Here is a 20,867-nt window from a genome sequence, read left to right as displayed (position 1 = left end):
GCTGAGTGAGTGAGTGGCTGAGTGAGTGAGTGGGTTGGTAGGTGAGTGGGTTGGTGGGTGAGTGAGTGGCTGAGTGAGTGAGTGGGTTGGTGAGTGAGTGGGTTGGTGAGTGTGGTGAGTGGGTTAGTGGGTGGGTGAGTGGGTTGGTGAGTAAGTGGGTCGGTGAGTGAGTGGGTGAGTGAGTGGGTGAGTGGGTGAGTGGGTTGGTGGGTGAGTGGGTTCGTGAGTGGGTTGACGAGTGAGTGAATTAATGGGTGAGTGCCTGAGTGAGTGGCTGAGTGAGTGAGTGGCTGAGTGAGTGGGTTGGCGGTGTGAGTGAGTGGGTTGGTTGGTGAGTGGGTTGGTGAGTGAGTGGGTTGGTTGGTGAGCGAGTGGGTTGGTGAGTGAGTGACTTAATGGGTGAGTGGCTGAGTGAGTGAGTGAGCATCTCACAGTTTGCTCTGAACTCTGTAGGTGACATTCAGGAACGTTGAGTTGGTGGTGGTGGTGGAGTTGATGCTTGAAGGGTCAACAGGTGGGGGTCTCTCTCCTCCACCCCCCACAGGAGCCACTTCAACGGGGGTCCCAGCAAAGCGTCGCCAGGAGGTCTTGAGACTCCAAACGCACATTCAGTAGATACGGCGCAACTGGGCAGATGGGAAAACAACACTCACACACAGTGCGCTAACCACTGCACCACCACTCACACAGTGCGCTAACCACTGCACCACCACTCCCCCCCCACACACACAGTGCGCTAACCACTGCACCACCACTCACTCACACACAGTGCGCTAACCAGTGCACCACCACTCCCCACACACACAGTGCGCTAACCACTGCACCACCACTCACACACAGTGCGCTAACCACTGCACCACCACTCCCCACACACACACAGTGCGCTAACCACTGCACCACCACTCCCCACACACACACAGTGCGCTAACCACTGCACCACCACTCCCCACACACACACACAGTGCGCTAACCACTGCACCACCACTCACCGTGGCTGCACGTGGCGAGGTGGAGGAGGTCACGTGTGGAGAGTTTCGACGTCGCCATTCACACCACGTGACCTCTGACCCGAAGTCACGTGCAGAGAAAATCGATACGCGCGTCTCATTGGTCCTCCTCCGTGGACGCCCCCTCGAGAATTTTCCGCTCTCCCGATTGGTCCGCCGTGGGGGTGACGTCACGACACAACAAACCCCCCGCACCCCTCCATTGCCACGTAAGCCAATCGGCGAACTCCCCACTGGGTGATGACGTCACGCACGCGCATCCTGTAGCCAATGAGCGCGTGCGCGTAGGGACGGATGACGTCATGTGACTCGAGAGCGAGAGGGGGAGGGGCTACACAAGTCGAGGCCGAGACGCTGTAGCAGCTGCTGCTGTAGCTACAGCTGTTACTGCTGCTGCTGTTGCTGCTGCTGCTGCTACTACAGCTGCTGCTGCGTTGCCTGCCGACAGCAGCGACCTGTTGTGAGCATTGCGAGCCCCGCTGCCGTGAAGTTGCGGGGAAAGTATCTGAAGGTGAGTGGGTGGTCCTCCCCTACCTCCCTCCACCACCAGCACCACTCCTCTTTTAAAGGAATAATTGCATCTGCGACGATTGGAGTGGTGAGGGTGAGTGGTGAGGGTGAGTGGTGAGGGTGAGTGGTGAGGGTTAGTGGTGAGAGAGTGGTTAGTGGTGAGAGTGAGTGGTGAGGGGTGAGTGGTGAGGGTGAGTGGTGAGGGTGAGTGGTGAGGGTGAGTGGTGAGCGTGAGTGGTGAGGGTGAGTGGTGAGGGTTAGTGGTGAGGGTTAGTGGTGAGGGTGGGTGGTGAGGGTGAGTGGTGAGAGAGTGGTGAGGGGTGAGGGTGAGTGGTGAGGGTGGGTGGTGAGAGTGAGTGGTGAGGGTGAGTTGTGAGTGAGCTCCAAGATTAGTAAACAAAAAATCTCGACAAATAAAATAGAATAATAATAATGATGATGATGATCAACCCGTGCTTGTTAAAGTTCAACGCGTTCACTACGATATTTAATTATCGCTGTTGAAATAATCCCGCCAAATTGAGTCGTTAATTAGGTCAGCTGTTAATTAGTAGCGGGCCAATTAAGACGTCGTTAATTAGGTCAGCTGTTAATTAGCCTGAGGTGTTGACCTGAGGCCAATTAATTAAGCAACGTGCTCATTCAATTACAAATTGCGTGTGTGACGTGAGTTGACTTCGGGCTTTATTTGAATTTTTTAAAATGCAATTGTGTTTAATTTAAGGACAGTGCACATACATTATCAGAGTTGTGTTTTTTGTTTGTATTACGACCGCAGGTATTGTGGTCTATGCAAACATGACTCCTTGTAAAAAGGTGTCAGTTTTGTTGCCAGATAGAAGGGTAAAATCAACAATTATCAAGACAATCCGAGATTGAATAGGAATGTTAAAGACCTCTTAATATCTCGATTTAAAGCTTTCGTGACTGCAGGGATTCATCTTCTTGGTTCTTTCGGTAAAGTCACGTAGAAGGGAAGTAATAAAATAATAAAAATAAAACATAATAAAATATTATTTTATTATGTTTTATTTTTATTATTATTTATTATGTTTTATTATTTTATTATGTTTTATTTTTATTATTTTATTACTTCCCTTCTACGTGACTTTACCGAAAGAACCAAGAAGATGAACCTCTTAATATCGTTGGAGATTGTCATTTATTTAGCTAAGAGTGAGTGGCAAGCTCGACTGGCCACGATGATTCATAGATGTTTGCCTTTTGCTCATTTAACTCTGAGTAACGTTACCTGTGATTGCTTTTTAAATCCTTTATATTAAGTTCACTTGCTTGCTTACGACCGTGCAAATCTTTCGGTCGTTTTTTAACCCACTTCCCGTGATCTAATCGAGCTGACATTTTGCACACAGACTCGTTGTGCGTGACAATTTATTTTCGTGAAATTTTTTTCCCAAAATTTTACACTTTTTAGGGATTTTTTTTATTTAATTTAAAATACCAATGTGATAAAAATGAAACTCTTACTCAAGAAAAACAGAAATGAATACTAAAATAAAACCGATGCCACGCATATAAAGGATTTATAGTGAAAAACTTTGTTTTTACGGGTTAAATTTTTTAACATAAAATTTGCACCCTCGTTATAACTGGTGTCACGTGAGCAGATTGGAGATACAGAAACTAAATACACGTGCGGTTTTATAAATTAATTAACAAGACAAGTATTCACTGGGTAGCCGAGGAAATCACGAGCGCTTGATTGATTAATTAATTGGATGTTTGTGATTAATTAGGCTCGCCACACGGAAGCTAATTAACTTTGGAATTTCCATTTAATCCCAAAGCTAATGTTCCAGCTGGGCTGTGCGAACGGCCTTGAACCTGCTCTGAAAGTTCCAGGTTCTTGTGCACTAATTTGTGTGGGAAAAAATGTAACATTAAATGTTATCACAGTATTTGGTTTCTCTTACGGGGTCGTTTATTTATCCGTTTACAACTCTGTCGGCCAACTGTTGGGCAAAGTCTTGGGATCCACACACAGTTTCCCCCAAGGGAGTGTTTTTAATATATATTGTTTTAGAATAACGTTATTCTGTAATCTTTATATTTTGCGAAAGTATCGTACAGGTTATCAAATCGCTGTTTCGCCCGAATAACTACCCTTGTAATCAACGACTTGTTTTGGAAAATTTAATCGGATCGCTAATGGCTCTGATGATGATGACACTTGCTGTGAGAGTTTCATTTTAAAATCCTTTATATTAAGTTCACTTGCTTGCTTGCGCGCTTAGGACCGTGCAAATCTTTCGGTCGTTTTTTAACCCACTTCCCGTGATCCAATCGAGCTGACATTTTGCACACAGACTCGTTGTGCGTGACAATTTATTTTCGTGAAAAAAATGTTTCCAAAATTTTCAACTTTTTAGGAATTTTTTTTTTCATATTTCATTTAAAATACCAATGTGATAAAAATGAAACTCTTACTCAAGAAAAACAGAAATGAATAATAAAATAAAACCGATGCCACGCATATAAAGGATTTAGAGTGAAAAACTTTGTTTTTACGGGTTAATTTTTTTCAAATTTTCTTGCTGTGGATTTCACACCTGATGATGATTGCTTGTGTTGCAGTCGAAACGCCGTGAGAATTTTAATCGGATCGCCAATGGCTCTGATGATGACAGTTGCTGTGAGAGTTGTATTTTACCTCGCTACAATGCCATTGGTCAGTCTAGTGCAGGGGTCGGCAACCAAAATAACAAGAAGAGCCATTTCTTTCCAATTCGGTACAAAATTCAGTATTTCAAGAGCCGCAATGCATCTGAGTACATACTGTACATACGTACTCATCGTCAAGAAGCAGCCCGTAAAGAGCCGCATGCGGCTCCGGAGCCGTAGGTTGCCGACCCCTGGTCTAGTGAATGGGTGGCACAGATGCTAATGCAACAGCAATGCCATTTCGAGGGTGTGGAATTCATCCTGTTATGTACGAAACTTGAGAACCCTAGCTACATACAATGTCTGCTGCCAGTTTTATAGGGCTGAACATTGAAACTGTCTAAGTGTACAATTATTGCGATTACCATGTCTCTATAGTCGTGGTTGAAGAGACATTGTAATGTTTTTAAACTATTTTATCTTTTCCTGTAATTTCTTGAAATTCTCTTTTGGCTGGTTAAGTAAAGACATGCCTTATAATGGCTGCACATAAAAAAATTTGTTTTAATGCATTTGTTTTCTGGCCATTTGTTTTAGTGGCCAGGTACTGGGCCGATTCTGCTGCGAAACCCGAGTGTGTGCTTCGCCGGGGAGAGATGTAAAAATGTAGGTGAAGAATGAAATAAAAAATAATAAAAATAAAATAATAAAAATCACGACGTTTCGGAAGCAACACAAGCTTCCATCTTCTGGTGAAACTGTCACAGCAAAATATCTGTATCACCTGAAGACGGAAGCTTGTGTTGCTTCTGAAACGTCGTGATTTTTATTTTATTTAAATTTCATTTTTTACCTACGTGACTTTACCGAAAAAACTAAGAGTATGATTCCTTGCAGTCGTGAAAGCTTCAAATCTCGAAGATACCAAATGGACGAGCGGTGCATGCATCAGGACGATGAGGAGCTGCAACAGCAGCAGCAGCAGTCTCCAAACAATCGGAAGGCTCCTTCACGCACCAGGCAGAATGCAGCTCAGTCTGTGCGACAGTATCCTCCTGCCTTGGCAGAGGCAGCAACCCAGACTTGTCAGTCTCCACAGGCTCAGCCAGTTGAGCACACCCCACAAGTGCCTAAGGTGTCTTCTGGCAGCAGTCAGCGAGCGAGTGGAGAGGCGGCTTCTGATACGAACTCCCAAGGTGATCACTTTGACTGCCCCTTGTTCACACACGCATGCTGCTGTCTAGCTATTAAGACACATTTGAGGTTTTTGTAAATTATATAATTTCACTAATAGGGGTTTTCCCCTTTTTTCTGGCAACAAAACTGACACCTTTTGCAAGGAATCATACTTACATTAACCACAATACTTGCAGTCAAATGCAAACAATAAACACAACTCTGATAATGTATGCATTGTCTTTGAAACTGATTGGTCCACACCAGAGACATCTTTCTTTAGAGCCTCGTCTCATATGGTGTTCGACCATTTGACTGCAAGTATTGTGGTTAATGTAAGTATGATTCCTTGCAAAAGGTGTCAGTTTTGTTGCCAGAAAAAAGGTGAAAACCCCTATGAGTATATTTTGGTACTGGCAAAGGAGGTCCCATGATGACGCCTTTTGGCGTCATCTGGTCGAACACCATATGAGACTAGGCTCTAAAGAAAGCTGTCTCTGGTGTGGACCAATCAGTTTCAAAGACAATGCATAAATTATCAGAGTTGTGTTTTTTGTTTGCATTTGACTGCAAGTATTGTGGTTAATGTAAGCATGATTCCTTGCAAAAGGTGTCAGTTTTGTTGCCAGAAAAAAAAAGGGGAACAACCCTATTAGTCTATATTTTGCTACTGGCAAAGGAGGTCCCATGATGACATCATTTCAATGTATTATTCTGAAAGAAATTGTCCCTGCGTGTACTCGCCTTACCTGTCCGCTTTTTGCCACTTAACCAAATCCTCAGGCTGCGTGAAAGTGGTGCACGACATGCTGATGACTTCAAGCAACTGTGGCAGCAATTGGCCATCCGACCAAGAAGACATATTTCACCTCCTGGTAGTTACCTGCTTTCGTTTAAATTCCTCGTTTTCCGCACTCATTGACATGTTAATTTTGTCTCTAACCCCTCCCTCTCTCTGCCACCGCCCCCTCTGTCTATTTAAGGCCACTCCACAGAGACGATCTCCCTCTCTGTACCTGTGTCACTCTCTCTCTATGTATCTTGGTGATATCTGTCTGCTCATATGTCTGTCTATAGTTTTTCTGGTTAGAATTTTTTGTTGCTATTTCATTTATACCTGATGATGATTGCTTGTGTTGCAATCGAAACGTCGTGATTTTTATTTTTATTTTATTTTACTTTTATTAATTTTAATTTTTTACCTACGTGACTTTACCGAAAAAACCATAAGAATATGAAACCTTGCAGTCACGAAAGCTTCAAATCTAGAATTCACAATAAGCATTTGATGTTTTAAAGAATTTGCTCTGCGGTCTGTATGTATGTAGGTGCACGGGAGAGAACATTTTGAAATATTAAAAAAAATCAAGGAAAGCCTGGAGCTGGTCCGAATGCTGCCCAAGGATGTTGTCAGTGTGTTGCGCAACCTGCAGCAACAACGGTACGTGAACACGAAATAGACACATCGCTGCTCGTGCGAGACAAGTTCCCGATTGCTGCTGTAATTAAATGGTAGCAACAGAAGGGAAGTAATAAAATGATAAAAAGAAAAATAATAAAATAATTCTCACGAGGTTTCGGCCACAACGCAAGCAGCCGTCCTCAGGTGAAAACCAGGTCTGTCGGAAAGACAGCGTCTGAATGAAACAGCACACGTGCTTGGAGCATGTATATAAGCTGGGTTGGAAGGGGGGGGAAAGGGGGAGCCTTGACAAAATAATTTGCATATCAAGAGGAATTTAGCATATTTCCATATCCCCTCCCTTTGATGCTGCTAATCCTGCATAATGCACGGGCATGAGTAGTACTAATCACATACCTGCATTTGCCATAAATATGCTAAATTCCTCTTGATATGCAAATTATTAGTGAATAATGTTTTCTCCTGGAAGAATCGTTTTAATTTTAAATCATTCACAGAGAATGTTTTGTATTATTGCAACGAAATACATTTGACAACGCTTTATTAAATTTGACATCCTGCACCGAAATTTTAATTTGAAGCTGTTATTTGTTTGCCTGTTGACTGTTCGACTTTCAAACAGCCATTATTCAATTCATGTTCATGCTGATGCAAATCTGTCTTGATTTTCCAGCTGCTACTCCATTATACACTGCACAACTACATAATGTTACATACAAATCTGACATGTTACATACAAATCTGAATTTGAAGGTACTATTGGTTTCACAGTGACACTTGCTCACCTACTTTCAAGCAGTCATTGCCATCCGGTTAGAGCAATGCAGTTGCGAAGTTTGTTCCAATTGACGTGATTGACAAACGGCTTCCTGTTGGATGCACCAAAGTGTTGCTTTTTAAATCCTTTATATTAAGTTCGCTTGCTTGCGCGCTTACGACCGTGCAAATCTTTCGGTCGTTTTTTAACCCACTTCCCGTGATCCAATCGAGCTGACATTTTGCACGCAGACTCGTTGTGCGTGACAATTTATTTTCGTGAAAAAAAATTTCCTAAATTTTCCACTTTTTAGGAAAACATTTTTGTCATATTTAATTTAAAATACCAATGTGTTAAAAATAAAACTCTTACTCAAGAAAAACAGAAATGAATAATAAAATAAAACCGATGCCACGCATATAAAGGATTTATAGTGAAAAACTTTGTTTTTACGGGTTAATTTTTTTATTTTGGATTCGAAATGTTGGAAAGGCAATGCTTTGCAAGATCACATTTTTGTATTTTATTAATATTTTCCTCTGACATACTATATGGGAGATGCTGAGCATGACAGATGCATGGACACTGAACTTTCTGTATAATTCCCGACTGGTATGTGTGAGTTGGTAAAGGTGTGAAGCATCAACATACGTGGAGATTTGTGCATGGCTCGCTGTGGGCAATGTGTAATGCGGTTGTAAACGGCCCTTCTGAGGCGCCGTCAGGGGGGGAGGAGTTAGGTCACGTGGGGGGCAGAGGGGTTGAGTATAGAAGGAGGGGAACCGGAAGAGCAAGGGGAGTGACGGGGAACCAGGAACAGAGGAAGGCCACGAAGGGCGAAGCGGGGTGTGGCGAGATCGCCACGAACACGGGGGGAGCGAGGATCGGCACCGTTGGCCAGCGGTGACCGACCCGAAGCAGCGAGGAGGCTGCAGTCAGCAGCGGGGCTGCACAGAGAGGGTGGGCAGCGGGTCTGCATACAGTGACAGCCAGAGGGTCTGCACATAGGGGTAGCAGCGGGAGTCTGCATAGGGGTAGCAGCGAGTCTGCAGGGAGGAGGTTACAGTAGATGAAGCAGAGAGTCAGAGGGGAGAGGAAGCTATAATAGCAGTGAATAGCCGGGGGCTACAAATACAGGAGTTATAACAGAGTGCCGTGTGGGTAAAGACGTGAACCTGAATAAAGACACGAAGACAGAGAGAAGTGTTCGAGTCCTTTTATTACACTGGAGTCAGAAGTGAAACGGCATGGCGAAACAACTGAGGAAGAAGAATATCCCATCTCCGGCGTCGGCTTCATCATCGGACGACGACGATCTTCCTCCTGAGGTCGGCTTCACTTCGGCGGAGGGAGAGATCCGTGAGGGCCCGGGTGTGGAGGAGGTTGCCGCTGCGTCCGACCCATCTGCGTTGAAGGACGAAGATTTAAGATGGACCCGGATGGCGGAGCAACTGGCGACCCTAAAAACCGTCATCACGGAGTTGTGTGACCTTGTCACGCCAAGGGCGGCGTTGGAAGGTGATGGTGGTGATCGGCAGGAGCCCGGGTCGTCTTCGATGGCGCCGCCATCGGCCACGCGGCGTGAAGACGCCATCTTGGGCGTGGCGCACCACGGAAGGCGGGAAGCCGCCATTTTGGGGCCGCCACGAGGATCGTCCGCCATCTTGGCGACACCGCGTTGCGACGCCTTGCTGAACTTGCCGCCGGAAGAGTCGGTGACGGACGGAAGCAGGCCAAGGAGCCGCAGTCGTCACCTTACAACTGTTAAGGAGTTCTCCATCGGGGGCGATTGGAGTGCGTTCGCTTGTCGATTTTTGGCGGCGGTACGAACGGCAAGGTGGACGGACGCCGAGGCGCTGGAGGTGCTTCCGACTCTCCTTGACGATGAGTCTGTTCGTTTTTTTCGCTCTATAAAAGGTGCGAAGAAGAAAACATTGCGTGGAGTGTTCGACGAAATGGCGGACGCGTACGAGCCACCGGATGACGCCCATCGCCGCTTCGTGCAGCGGCAACGCGCACCGGAGGAGTCGCCTGTAGCGTACAGGGGCGCCGTGCTGGAACTCGCGATGGCCGCTTACCCGGAGACGGAGCCTGACCTGCTGGAACCTCTCATCTTGGGGAAGATGTTGGAGTTATCCCGGGATCTGGGCATTCCTATGCCGGCGTGCGGTCACGAGAAACTCACGTCCCGGACCGCGGCCAAGTGTTTGGACGCCCAGTTCAATCTCCGCCGCTGGAAACAAGTCACGGCGTGGACGGGCGGTCCTGTCGTCGATGGGGGGGCCGTAGGGTGGGACCCTACAAAGGCCGTGTACGTGCCGGATGCGACCGGCCCAAAGGAGCTGTCGGCCGCCTCCACTCCGTGGCCGGCTCGAAGCGGGCCGGGGCTGCGGGCTCCGCCGCCGGCGCGGCCACGTCGGGACGGGGTGCCTGCTGCGCGCCGACCCGACGTCGACTGTTTCCGCTGCGGCCGTCGGGGCCACTATGCCAGGGACTGCTGGGCCCGGGTTCCGGGGCCGCCCCAGCAGGAGGCCTCGATCGCGGACGTCCCAAAGAAAGACCCTCCGGCACAGGCAAGTCGGTGCGCACCAGACACCCGGCAAGGCCTGACACCTCACTCATCGCCGTTGTTGTGCGACGCGGATGTTCTAAAATATGGGAGGCCAGTATCTGCGCCTTGTCGCTCGATAACGCAGTGGCGTAAGTTGGCTCGTCGGGTTGTCGCGGCCGCTACAGGTTCGTCCACTGTACCGGGGTCGATCCAAGGGGTGGACGTGCGTATTTTGGTGGATTCCGGGGCGTCCGCGACCATTATTTCGGATGTCATATTCCATCTTTTGAACATCCCACCGGGGGCCGTGAGGCCGGCTTACGCTTCCTGCATCGCTGCGAACGGGGGTAGTATGGGCATCGTGGGACAGGTGGACGCTAATATTTCTATCGGGGGGGTCTCGGCCTCGGGCGTTGTGTTAATTTCGAGGTCCCTGGCGGTCCCTTGCTTGTTGGGCACGGATTTTTTGGCTAAGATGCCCATTCTAATTAGAATCAATGAAAATTGCATTGAACTACCAGGGGGCCGCAAATTGGCGTTTTTACAGTCCACCTGGGGGCGACCGGCTCCGGTTGCCCAGGTGCAGGCGTTATCGGAAGTTTCAGTTGATATTCCACCTGGCTCGCAGATGCTCATTCCCCTACGATACCGGAAGCCGGTTCCGGGTCGGCAGGGTGCTTGTGGAATTTTGCTGTCGCCGTCCGCCGCTGTTACGGGCGGATTGGCACTAGTGGGGGCGCAAACCATTGTCCGTCCGGATCAACGCCCGTTTTTGCAGGTGTTAAATGCGAGTTCTGAAAGCGTGTGTGTGCCGGCTGGTACCGTTGTGGCACACGCCACTACGGCGTTTACGGCTCAGAGTGACATTCCGGACGGGGGGCTGGTGGGTGGTGTTTCACACGACGGAGGGGTGGACGATCGTTGGATCGCCGAACTATGTGCGGAAAATTCGGCCCTTTCCGCTGAGCAGCGTTGTGCGATTCATAAATTATTAGCGAGCTATTCCGATGTGTTTAGCTCGGACGATTTGGACTTGGGACGCACCTCGCTGCTCTCTCATCACATCGAAACGGGGGACGCGGCCCCTATCCGCTTGAACTCGCGTCGGATGAGTCCGGCTGAGCGTGAGCACGTGCGAGGGGCAGTGGAAGACATGTTGAAAGCGGATATTATATCTCCGTCTAATAGCCCGTGGGGCGCGCCTGTCGTGTTGGTTAAAAAGAAAGATGGTAAATTACGATTTTGTGTGGATTTTCGGAAGTTGAATAAAGTGTCGGTGGCAGATGCGTATCCCCTGCCGCGTATGGACGATTCTCTCGACGCCTTGTCAGGGGCTAAGTTTTTTTCAACGCTAGATCTCTCTTCGGGCTTCTGGCAGCTTCCCCTTGACGAGCCCTCGCGGGAAAAGACAGCGTTCCGTACGCCGCAGGGGTTGTTCCAATTTAACTGTCTGCCGATGGGGTTGAATGCAGCCCCTGCCACCTTTCAGAGATTGATGGAGTTGGTATTGACGGGGTTGCAGTGGGAGACATGTCTCATTTATTTAGATGATATTATTGTCTTCAGCCGCACATTTGATGAGCATTTATTGCGGTTGGAGGCCGTTTTTGCCAGAATGCGTTCTGCTAATTTGAAATTCAAGCCTAAGAAATGTCATCTACTGCAACGTTCCGTTCGATACTTGGGACATATTGTTAGTGCGGACGGGGTGGCCACGGATCCAGAGAAAACTGCGTGTGTCCGGGATTGGGCAACCCCCGCCACGGTGGGTGATGTGCGTCGGTTTTTGGGGTTCGCCTCATATTACCGGAGGTTTGTTCCGAATTTCGCTACTATCGCCAGGCCTTTGCATCTCCTTACTGGGAAGGGGCACAAATTTGTGTGGGGACCGCCGGAGGAGGCGGCGTTTCGGAGCCTGCGCGATCTACTGGCTACTGCGCCGACGTTGGATTATCCGGACTTTGAACATCCCTTCATTCTGGATACTGATGCGAGTGACACCGGGATTGGGGCGGTGTTGTCCCAGTCAAAAGGTGGTGTTGAGCGTGTGGTGGCGTACGGGAGTCGGGTTTTGTCTCCCGCGGAAACTCGTTACTGCGTCACTCGCAGGGAACTTTTGGCTATTGTGTATTTTCTCCGCCAATTTCGACCGTATCTGTACGGTCGGTCGTTTATTGTCCGAACGGACCATGCGGCCTTGCAGTACGCTCTTAAGATGGACCAGCCATCCGGACAATTGGCGAGATGGCTGGACACGTTGCAAGAATTCTCCTTCCAAATTCACCATCGGAAGGGTGTGCGTCACGCTAACGCGGACGCACTGTCCAGGTTGCCGCAACAATCCCCTTGTGCGTGTGCGTCGGGGACGCATAGGTGTGGACCGGCTCAGCCCTCCCCTCAGCCTGTCGCGCGGGCAGTGGATGTTCTCGAACCTCCGCTTACACCGGGACCGGTTGAAGGGGGACCGGCTGACGGGATTTTGCGTCTTCCAAGGTCTGTGTGGATTCGGGAGCAAATGTTGGACGATTCTTTGGTGTCGTTACGGAAACGAACGGAGAGGGCGGGTAAGGAAGTCGGTGCGGGTGGTAATTCGGAAACTGCTCTCCGAGATGGGTTACTGATGTGGAGGGAAGGGATACAGGAACACTGGCGTCTCGTTGTGCCCGCGTCATTGCGCTATGAGCTGATTAGATCTTTGCACTGTGACACACTTTTACACCTGGGGGTGCAGAAAACCCTATTGACGCTGCAACGAGACTATTATTGGCACGGCATGACGACGGATGTCGTCGGTCACGTTCGCGCGTGTCCCGATTGTGCCCGCCGTAAGCCGCCTAAACATCCATATGTTCCGCCGATACAATCGATTAAAGTATCTCGGGTTAATGAGCTGGTGGCGTTAGATATTTTGGGACCCTTTCCGCCATCAGCTAAAGGGAATAAGTATTTACTGGTGGGGGTGGAGTACCTCTCTCGCTGGCCGATGGCCTGGCCCTTGCCTGACCAGTCAGCGGCGTCTATCACTGACGCCTTTCTATTTGGGTATGTAATGGACAAAGGGGCTCCGGAGAGGCTCCTTACGGATCAGGGACGTAACTTTTCGTCTAAATTGTTGGGGGAGGTGTGTGCGGCTCTTGGAACTAAAAAGATACGGACGTCCCCCTACCACCCGCAAACGGATGGTATGGTGGAACGGTTGAATCGGACTCTGTCCGCCATGCTGTGCCATACAGTCGGGGAAAACCAATCTGATTGGGATTTGCATATCCCTGGGGTGCTTTCGGCGTATCGCATGACGCCGCACGCGGCTACTGGATACTCGCCGTTTTTCCTTATGTACGGCCGTGAGAACGTGCCGCCGATTCATGACCAGTTGGGAACCGGTGCGAGGGGGCCTGTTAAGCCTCTTCCTGAGTATATTAAGGACAACGTTCGGCGTGTCGCTGAGGCGAGGGAAAATGCCCGCATGGCTACTGCCAAGGCTCAGGCCAGGAATGAGCGGTGTGCCCGACGTTCAAAGGGGGAGTGTCCCTGGAAAAAGGGGGACCTGGCCTGGCTTCATTGCCCACAGGTGCGGCCAGGTACATCTCCTAAATTACATCGACCTTGGCAGGGTCCGGTCCGCCTCATTGAGGTTCCCAACCCACAGTCGGCGCGTGTTCAGGTTGGTGCACGGCGTTGGTTCGTGCACACGTCCCGGTTGAAGCCATACATTGCCCCACGGCCGGATGCGTCATCTCCCGAAGTTGCCTTGCCGGGGTCTGTTGCTGCCGACTCGCCCTTGCCTGTGTCTGCTGACCTTGCGAGAGCGCCTGTCGTACCCTTCACAGACAATCCGGCCGTGACAGCGCAGGGAGGAGGACCTTCCGCTTGTGGGACGCCGACCGGAGCCGCAGAACCCACGGGACCTGCAGCTCTTCCTATCCCTCCGCGGACGCGAGTACGGGATGTTTCTGGACGCGAGCGGGACAGTGGCGGGCCTCCAATGGCGACGGAAGAACTTGCGCCCGTCGCCCCTAAAACCCTTCCACGTTCCCGCTCGGCGGGTGGGCCGCCGACCGTCCGGGACGGCCCGGCTACCCGTACTCGCTCGAAATCCCTCACGTTTCGTTAGATTGTGTTGTGTTGTGTTATTGTTATAATGTTCTTCAATGCTTCGTGTCTTTTTGCGTGTTGGCCCTTTACACCCGCATTGCTTTTCAGGTTGCAATTCAGCCGAGGTCGGCTGGATTTTCTTTAGGGGGGAGGGTGATGTAATGCGGTTGTAAACGGCCCTTCTGAGGCGCCGTCAGGGGGGGAGGAGTTAGGTCACGTGGGGGGCAGAGGGGTTGAGTATAGAAGGAGGGGAACCGGAAGAGCAAGGGGAGTGACGGGGAACCAGGAACAGAGGAAGGCCACGAAGGGCGAAGCGGGGTGTGGCGAGATCGCCACGAACACGGGGGGAGCGAGGATCGGCACCGTTGGCCAGCGGTGACCGACCCGAAGCAGCGAGGAGGCTGCAGTCAGCAGCGGGGCTGCACAGAGAGGGTGGGCAGCGGGTCTGCATACAGTGACAGCCAGAGGGTCTGCACATAGGGGTAGCAGCGGGAGTCTGCATAGGGGTAGCAGCGAGTCTGCAGGGAGGAGGTTACAGTAGATGAAGCAGAGAGTCAGAGGGGAGAGGAAGCTATAATAGCAGTGAATAGCCGGGGGCTACAAATACAGGAGTTATAACAGAGTGCCGTGTGGGTAAAGACGTGAACCTGAATAAAGACACGAAGACAGAGAGAAGTGTTCGAGTCCTTTTATTACAAATGTATATAGGATGGTCACCCACGCTGAACCCAACCTAGCTTATGAGATCAGATGCATTGCAGTTGATGTTGTGATAAGCATGTGGGGCATTATCAGAGTTTAACTCATTGGAATGTGGATTATATCTTCATATTTTAACTTTAAGCACATGTCCATCTTATGATCCAAATGGAAAATATCTAAAAAAAGATTTCCATATTCAAAAATTATGCAATATATCAATATTCAGTGTCTATGTAATGTAAATAACTCCCATGTTGGTTATGAATACTAAGCAGTAGTTCATTGACATCAGGTTGTGCAATGAGAAAAGATGCAGTTGTCATGTGCATCAACCACTATTTTTTTGGGTTTTTAAAATCCTTTATATTAAGTTCACTTGCTTGCGCGCTTAGGACCGTGGAAATCTTTTGGTCGTTTTTTAACCCACTTCTCGTGATCCAATCGAGCTGACATTTTGCACACAGACTCGTTGTGCGTGACAATTAATTTTTGTGGAAAAATTTTTCCTAAATTTTCCACTTTTTAGGAAAAAAAAATGTTTCACTAACACAATCATATATTTTTCCTAAACACAGAAAATTATTCAAGAAAACAACAAAAATGTACAATATAAACAATCATACAAAAACTGAAAACTTTATAATCCTTATATACGACTTTCCTTATATTTAATTTAAAATACCAATGTGATAAAAATGAAACTCTTACTCAAGAAAAACAGAAATGAATAAGAAAAAAAAACCGATGCCACGCATATAAAGGATTTATAGTGAAAACTTCGTTTTTATTTTACTTTTATTAATTTTAATTTTTTACCTACGTGACTTTACCGAAAAAACCTAAGAATATGAATCCTTGCAGTTACGAAAGCTTCAAATCTAGAATGAATAATAAAATAAAACCGATGCAACGCATATAAAGGATTTATAGTGAAAAACTTAGTTTTTACGGGTTAATTTTTTGGGTTTTTTCTCCCTCCCAGATACGTGACGGAATTGCGTGGCAGGCCGTTCAACCTCAGCCGACACGGAAGCGAGTGTTCACAGGAAGTCTTGGCCGGCAGCCAGGGATCCTCCAGTGCCGGCGAAGGTTCCTCATCAGGTGACGCAAGCTCTCCCTTCTCGGCGCAGCACATTTCTCTGCAGGGAACGTGGCATGCGGTAGAATTGAAAGACGTGACACAATTTGCCACAAAGTGATACGCAGTCTTCTTGGTTCTTTCGGTAAAGTCGTCACGTAGAAGGGAAGTAGTAAAATAATAAAAATAAAACACGATAAAATACAATTCTCACGACGTTTCGGCCACAACGCAAGCAGCCGTCCTCAGGTGAAGAACAGGTCTGTCAGACGCTGTCTTTCCGACACACCTGTTCTCCACCTGAAGACGGCTGCTTGCGTTGTGGCCGAAACGTCGTGAGAATTATTTTATGAAGTTTTATTATTTTATTACTTCCCTTCTACGTGATGACTTTACCGAAAGAGCCAAGAGGATGAATTCAATATTACTCGTATATGTGTTGAGGTGTAAATGGTTTTATTGCGAATGCTCATCCACTGGTTGCAGGCGTTGCACAGAATGTTGTGACGGGTGAAGCGAGTGGATCCAATGGTCCCCCACGGCCACCGGACGGAGACAACCCACCGGCCCGGCTTGGAACCCTGCCGGACAGCGGCAAGCCTGGCAACGCTCTTTACAAGTAAGTGCCCTTTAGGTGCATCATCGTCGCCACCTTTAAACATCGTCATCATTTTTCGATTTAAAGCTTTTGTGACTGCAGGGATTCATCTTCTTGGTTCTTTCGGTAAAGTCACCACGTAGAAGGGAAGTAATAGAATAATAAAAATAAAACATAATAAAATAATAAAAATAAAACATAATAAAATAATATAATAATGTTGCTTTCCTTCTACGTGACTTTACCGAAAGAACCAAGAAGATCGTCATCATTCACGCTCTGAAAAAAATTACAAATAAATGAAAGGGATTCTTTGCTGAAATAACCTTTTCTACTCTATGAGACATCTCTTTTAGCAGTGGAAAAATATAGTAGTAGGTTTTTACCCTTTTAAACTGGTACAAAACTGACACCTTTACACAAGGCATCATACACCTTGAGACATCTCCTTTACCAGTGGCAAAATATAGTAGTAGGTTTTTACCCTTTTAAACTGGTACAAAACTGACACCTTTATACAAGGCATCATGTTTGCAATAACCACAACACAAGTAGTCAAAAATGCTAATAAAAAGAAGCAACTCTGATAATGATAATATGCACTGTACTACTAAACCTTTTCTACTGTTGCGTCTGCACACTCCATTCTATTTCATGATGTATAACTGCTTTATTAAAATGGCTTATCCTTGACGTATTCTATGCTGCAACATCTTCCCTAGTCACTGGGTAGGTGGGTTGGTATTGGCCTCGGATATTCTGATGAGCACTCTACACTGCATTAGATATTTTTAGTTGACTTGCGTTGTTTATAACACTCCTTTATTATATACGAGTCTGGGTTCTTCAAGTGTTTAGTTTTATCTGTGTATACTCGACTACAATACTTAAGTCGGTGGGTGAATTAAAACAAAGCAAAGTTCATCTTCTTGGTTCTTTCGGTAAAGTCACGTAGAAGGGAAGTAATAAAATAATAAAACATAATAAAATAAAATAATATAATATACATGATAAAATAATTCTCACGACGTTTCAGCCACAACGCAAGCAGCCGTAACGTCGTGAGAATTATTTAATTATGTTTTATTTTTATTATTTTATTTTTATTATTTTATTACTTCCCTTCTACGTGACTTTACCGATAGAACCAAGAAGATGAATCCCTGCAGTCACGAAAGCTTTAAATCGAAAAGCAAAGTTCGTAATGCAGTTTGGGCTGATTTTTGCACTTGGATTTCCAATAAAAAAGTCATTATTTTCCATAGGGATATACAGTACAAGCAATGTAAGTGTTGCTTCACATGTTATTTCTAATCGCAATGTTGACGGAGTAAAAATGTGCAACTTAATGTAATTCAGCCGTACAAAGTACTTTTCGTGCTTCTTGTATTTGGTATTAACATTTTGGAGCCTCGTGTGTTGTTGTTTTTTTGTGTATCAAGCTTCCTGAAACAAATAGACTGCTTGGAGTTTTTGGAGAATTTCACTTCGCGTGGATTGTCGAGTGTCCAACAGCTGATGGACGTTACTCTGCAGGCAAGTTCCTACGGACGCTTCCATGAAAACTACGTGTGTTTTTTTAACGAATACAGGATTGGGATTTATTTTTAAGTTTTTCTGCAACATAAAAAATGCACAAAGAAGCATGGAGAAGATGGAAGGTTGGAATTAAACTTGTAAAGAGTTAATGCGTTTGTAGTGCCTCAAGAGGGGGCTCTGGGACCCTAGGCAGAGAAGCCCTCGGCGGCAGGCGCTAGGATCCCAGGCACCCCAGACACTTAAGCCCCTTGGCGGCAGGCGCTAGGATCCCAGGCACCCCAGACACTTAAGCCCCTTGGCGGCAGGCGCTAGGATCCCAGGCACCCCAGACACTTAAGCCCCTTGGCGGCAGGCGCTCGGATCCCAGGCACCCCAGACACTTAAGCCCCTTGGCGCCACCAACGGGGGGGCTGTGTGTGCTCTGTGGGATACCTGGGGGCACACACAACCCCACCCCTCGTTGGGCACGAGGCATAAAAGGGCAGCTCCCTGGATGATCGGGGCCAGTCGCAGGTCAAGACCCGCCAGCCAGCCAGCGTAGGACCCTGTACCCCCTCGTCCCGCTGTAACAGAGTATCAGGACTGTTGGAGTGTTGTATTGTAATAAAGAAGTTACCTCTACAAGTGTCTCCGGAACCCATTACACGTGGATACCGAAACATGCAAATAAGAAACATTGACAACTGCAAAAAAGTAGATGGGCTTGGGCAAGGGAACATCACTGGACTGCATTGTGGCTGGGAAACAAGACCGGTGTTGGAGTGGCATCCAAAGTAGAGCACACATCACCAAGAGGATGACCACCACAGAGATTCGAGTTGTGAGAAGATTAGTTCGTGTGTCGTTGATAGATGGATCGTCACATAGCGAGAGTGAGGAGGCTGAGGAGTCCTGATCCAGTAGTGGGTACAAAACAAACACATTCCTCCTGCGGAGGGAGCGGGTAGGAACGTTGGGTTGCTCGGTCAATGGCCAACTGTGAGGGCGGGCACAAGCCGGCGTGAGTAGGTGAAACGTTGAGTTTTATAAGGGCACCACGGGGTGACCAGCCCCTCCCCACCCAGCCCCACCCCACCCTCCCCACCCAGCCCCTCCCCACCCAGCCCCTCCCCACCCAGTCCCACCCCTCCCATTTTTGGATGCACGACGGACAGACACAATAATCCCCTGTGGGCTGGTGGAACCAGGTGGTTCCTACCGGTAATACCGACTGATTTTGTACATTAATTACTCTGAGGAATACACGTCGTCAGAAATTTGAAGAATGTTGTATCGTACACTATGGGAACCTCATTTGCCAGTAAAAATATCATAATTGTTTTTTTACCCTTCTATCTGGCAACAAAACTGACACCTTTTTACAAGGAGTCATGTTTGTATAGACCGCAATACTTGTCTCGGGTGTGGACCAATCAACTTCAAGGACAGTGCATACATTATCAGAGTTATGTCTTTTGTTTGTATTTATGACTGCAGGTATTGCGGTTTATACAAACATGACTGCTTGTAAAAAGGTGTCAGTTTTGTTGCCAGACAGAAGGGTAAAAAACCAATTATCAATGTTGGATCGCTGAACAAAATTTGGTGTGTGTGTGCATATTTTCTGTGTTTCGCTGGATTTTAGGACTTGGATGAACTGGGAGTCCCAGAAGCCAAAAAGCGACTGCTATTGAGTGGAATCGAAGAGCATGGCGTGTCCACCACGATCTCCAGCGAGACGACACTGCAGCGCTCGTCCAGTGAAGAGACAGTCCACCTCAGCTCCGAGGACGACGACGATGACGGCATCGACACCAAGGACGGCATCCTTGCCAAAGTGTTCCCAGCGCTGCGGCCCTTTGGCAGGAATCTGTCCTCTGTCGGCAATCGGTATCGCAAAAGCAGCATTGCCAAATACAATTTGCGAGCGTACGCTCGCCAAGCCGTTGGCCTTCCTCGTGCTGGCAGCTGGGGAGGCAGTAGCAGCCTGGAGGTGCCCAGGAGCAAGATGCCAAAATTGTCTTCATGCTCTGACATCGAAGAAGAAGAGGGGCTGGAGTGAGGAGAGGAGGGGGGTAGCGATAGATGGATGATGGTGGGAGGTTGTGTGGGCCGTGGGATGCACTTTGTATGAAAAGCCCTTGGGGTAAATAAGCTGGTGTCTTTTGATTGAAAGCTTTCGTGACTGCAGGGATTCATCTTCTTGGTTCTTTCAGTAAAGTCACGGTCGACAGACCTGTTCTCCACCTGAGGACGGCTGCTTGCGTTGTGGCCGAAACGTCGTGAGAATTATTTTATGATGTTTTATTGTTATTATTTTATTATTTTCCTTCTACGTGACTTTACCGAAAGAACGACGTTTCGGCCAGAACGCAAGCAGCCGTCCTCAGGTGAAGAACAGGTCTGTCGAGAAGACAGTCTGTTTTTATTTATTATTATTTTATTTCCATTCTACGTGACTTTACCGAAAGAACCAAGAAGATGAATCCCTGCAGTCACGAAAGCTTTAAATCGAATTTCCTTTGAGCTTGCTTGCATAGTTTTTTTTTTTTACAGAATGCAGTCAATAAAATATAAAGCTGCATCTTGGCTTTACTACCCAAGGCAGGAACTTGTCTCTTCCAAGAAAGAAGTGAATGACTTATCAGTTTTGTTCCTTCTTAATTTTGGAGCTTTCGTGACTGCAGGAATTATTCTTTGGTTTTTTCGGTAAAGTCAAGTATAAAGATAAAACGTGCCGTTTAAGTCATCTGGAGTTGAAATATACAACACGTTTTGTTTCCATGCAGAGGAGATAGCCATGTTCAGAGCAATGTGCTTTTTTGTTGTG

At 47.6% G+C, this 20,867-nt stretch overlaps 1 protein-coding gene across 1 annotated transcript; it reads left to right on the top strand.

Moving 5' to 3' along the window:
* Window positions 1–1,440: 1,440 nt before the first annotated feature.
* Window positions 1,441–20,099, top strand: LOC133362695 (uncharacterized). Its single transcript, XM_061581616.1, has 9 exons — window positions 1,441–1,518; window positions 5,037–5,335; window positions 6,099–6,190; window positions 6,644–6,756; window positions 15,826–15,944; window positions 16,408–16,540; window positions 17,962–18,055; window positions 19,683–19,927; window positions 20,006–20,099. Exons 2-9 carry the CDS (start codon window positions 5,068–5,070, stop codon window positions 20,097–20,099), a joined length of 1,158 nt encoding a protein of 385 aa, XP_061437600.1. The 5' UTR covers window positions 1,441–1,518; window positions 5,037–5,067.
* Window positions 20,100–20,867: the final 768 nt, after the last annotated feature.

Source organism: Lethenteron reissneri, unplaced genomic scaffold, assembly GCF_015708825.2.
Source record: "Lethenteron reissneri isolate LAM-NWPU_2019-01 unplaced genomic scaffold, ASM1570882v1 scaffold_1581, whole genome shotgun sequence".
Taxonomy (NCBI): domain Eukaryota; kingdom Metazoa; phylum Chordata; class Hyperoartia; order Petromyzontiformes; family Petromyzontidae; genus Lethenteron; species Lethenteron reissneri.
The sequence above is the reverse complement of the archived record's forward strand: the minus strand, read 5'-3'. Positions and strand labels throughout refer to the sequence as shown.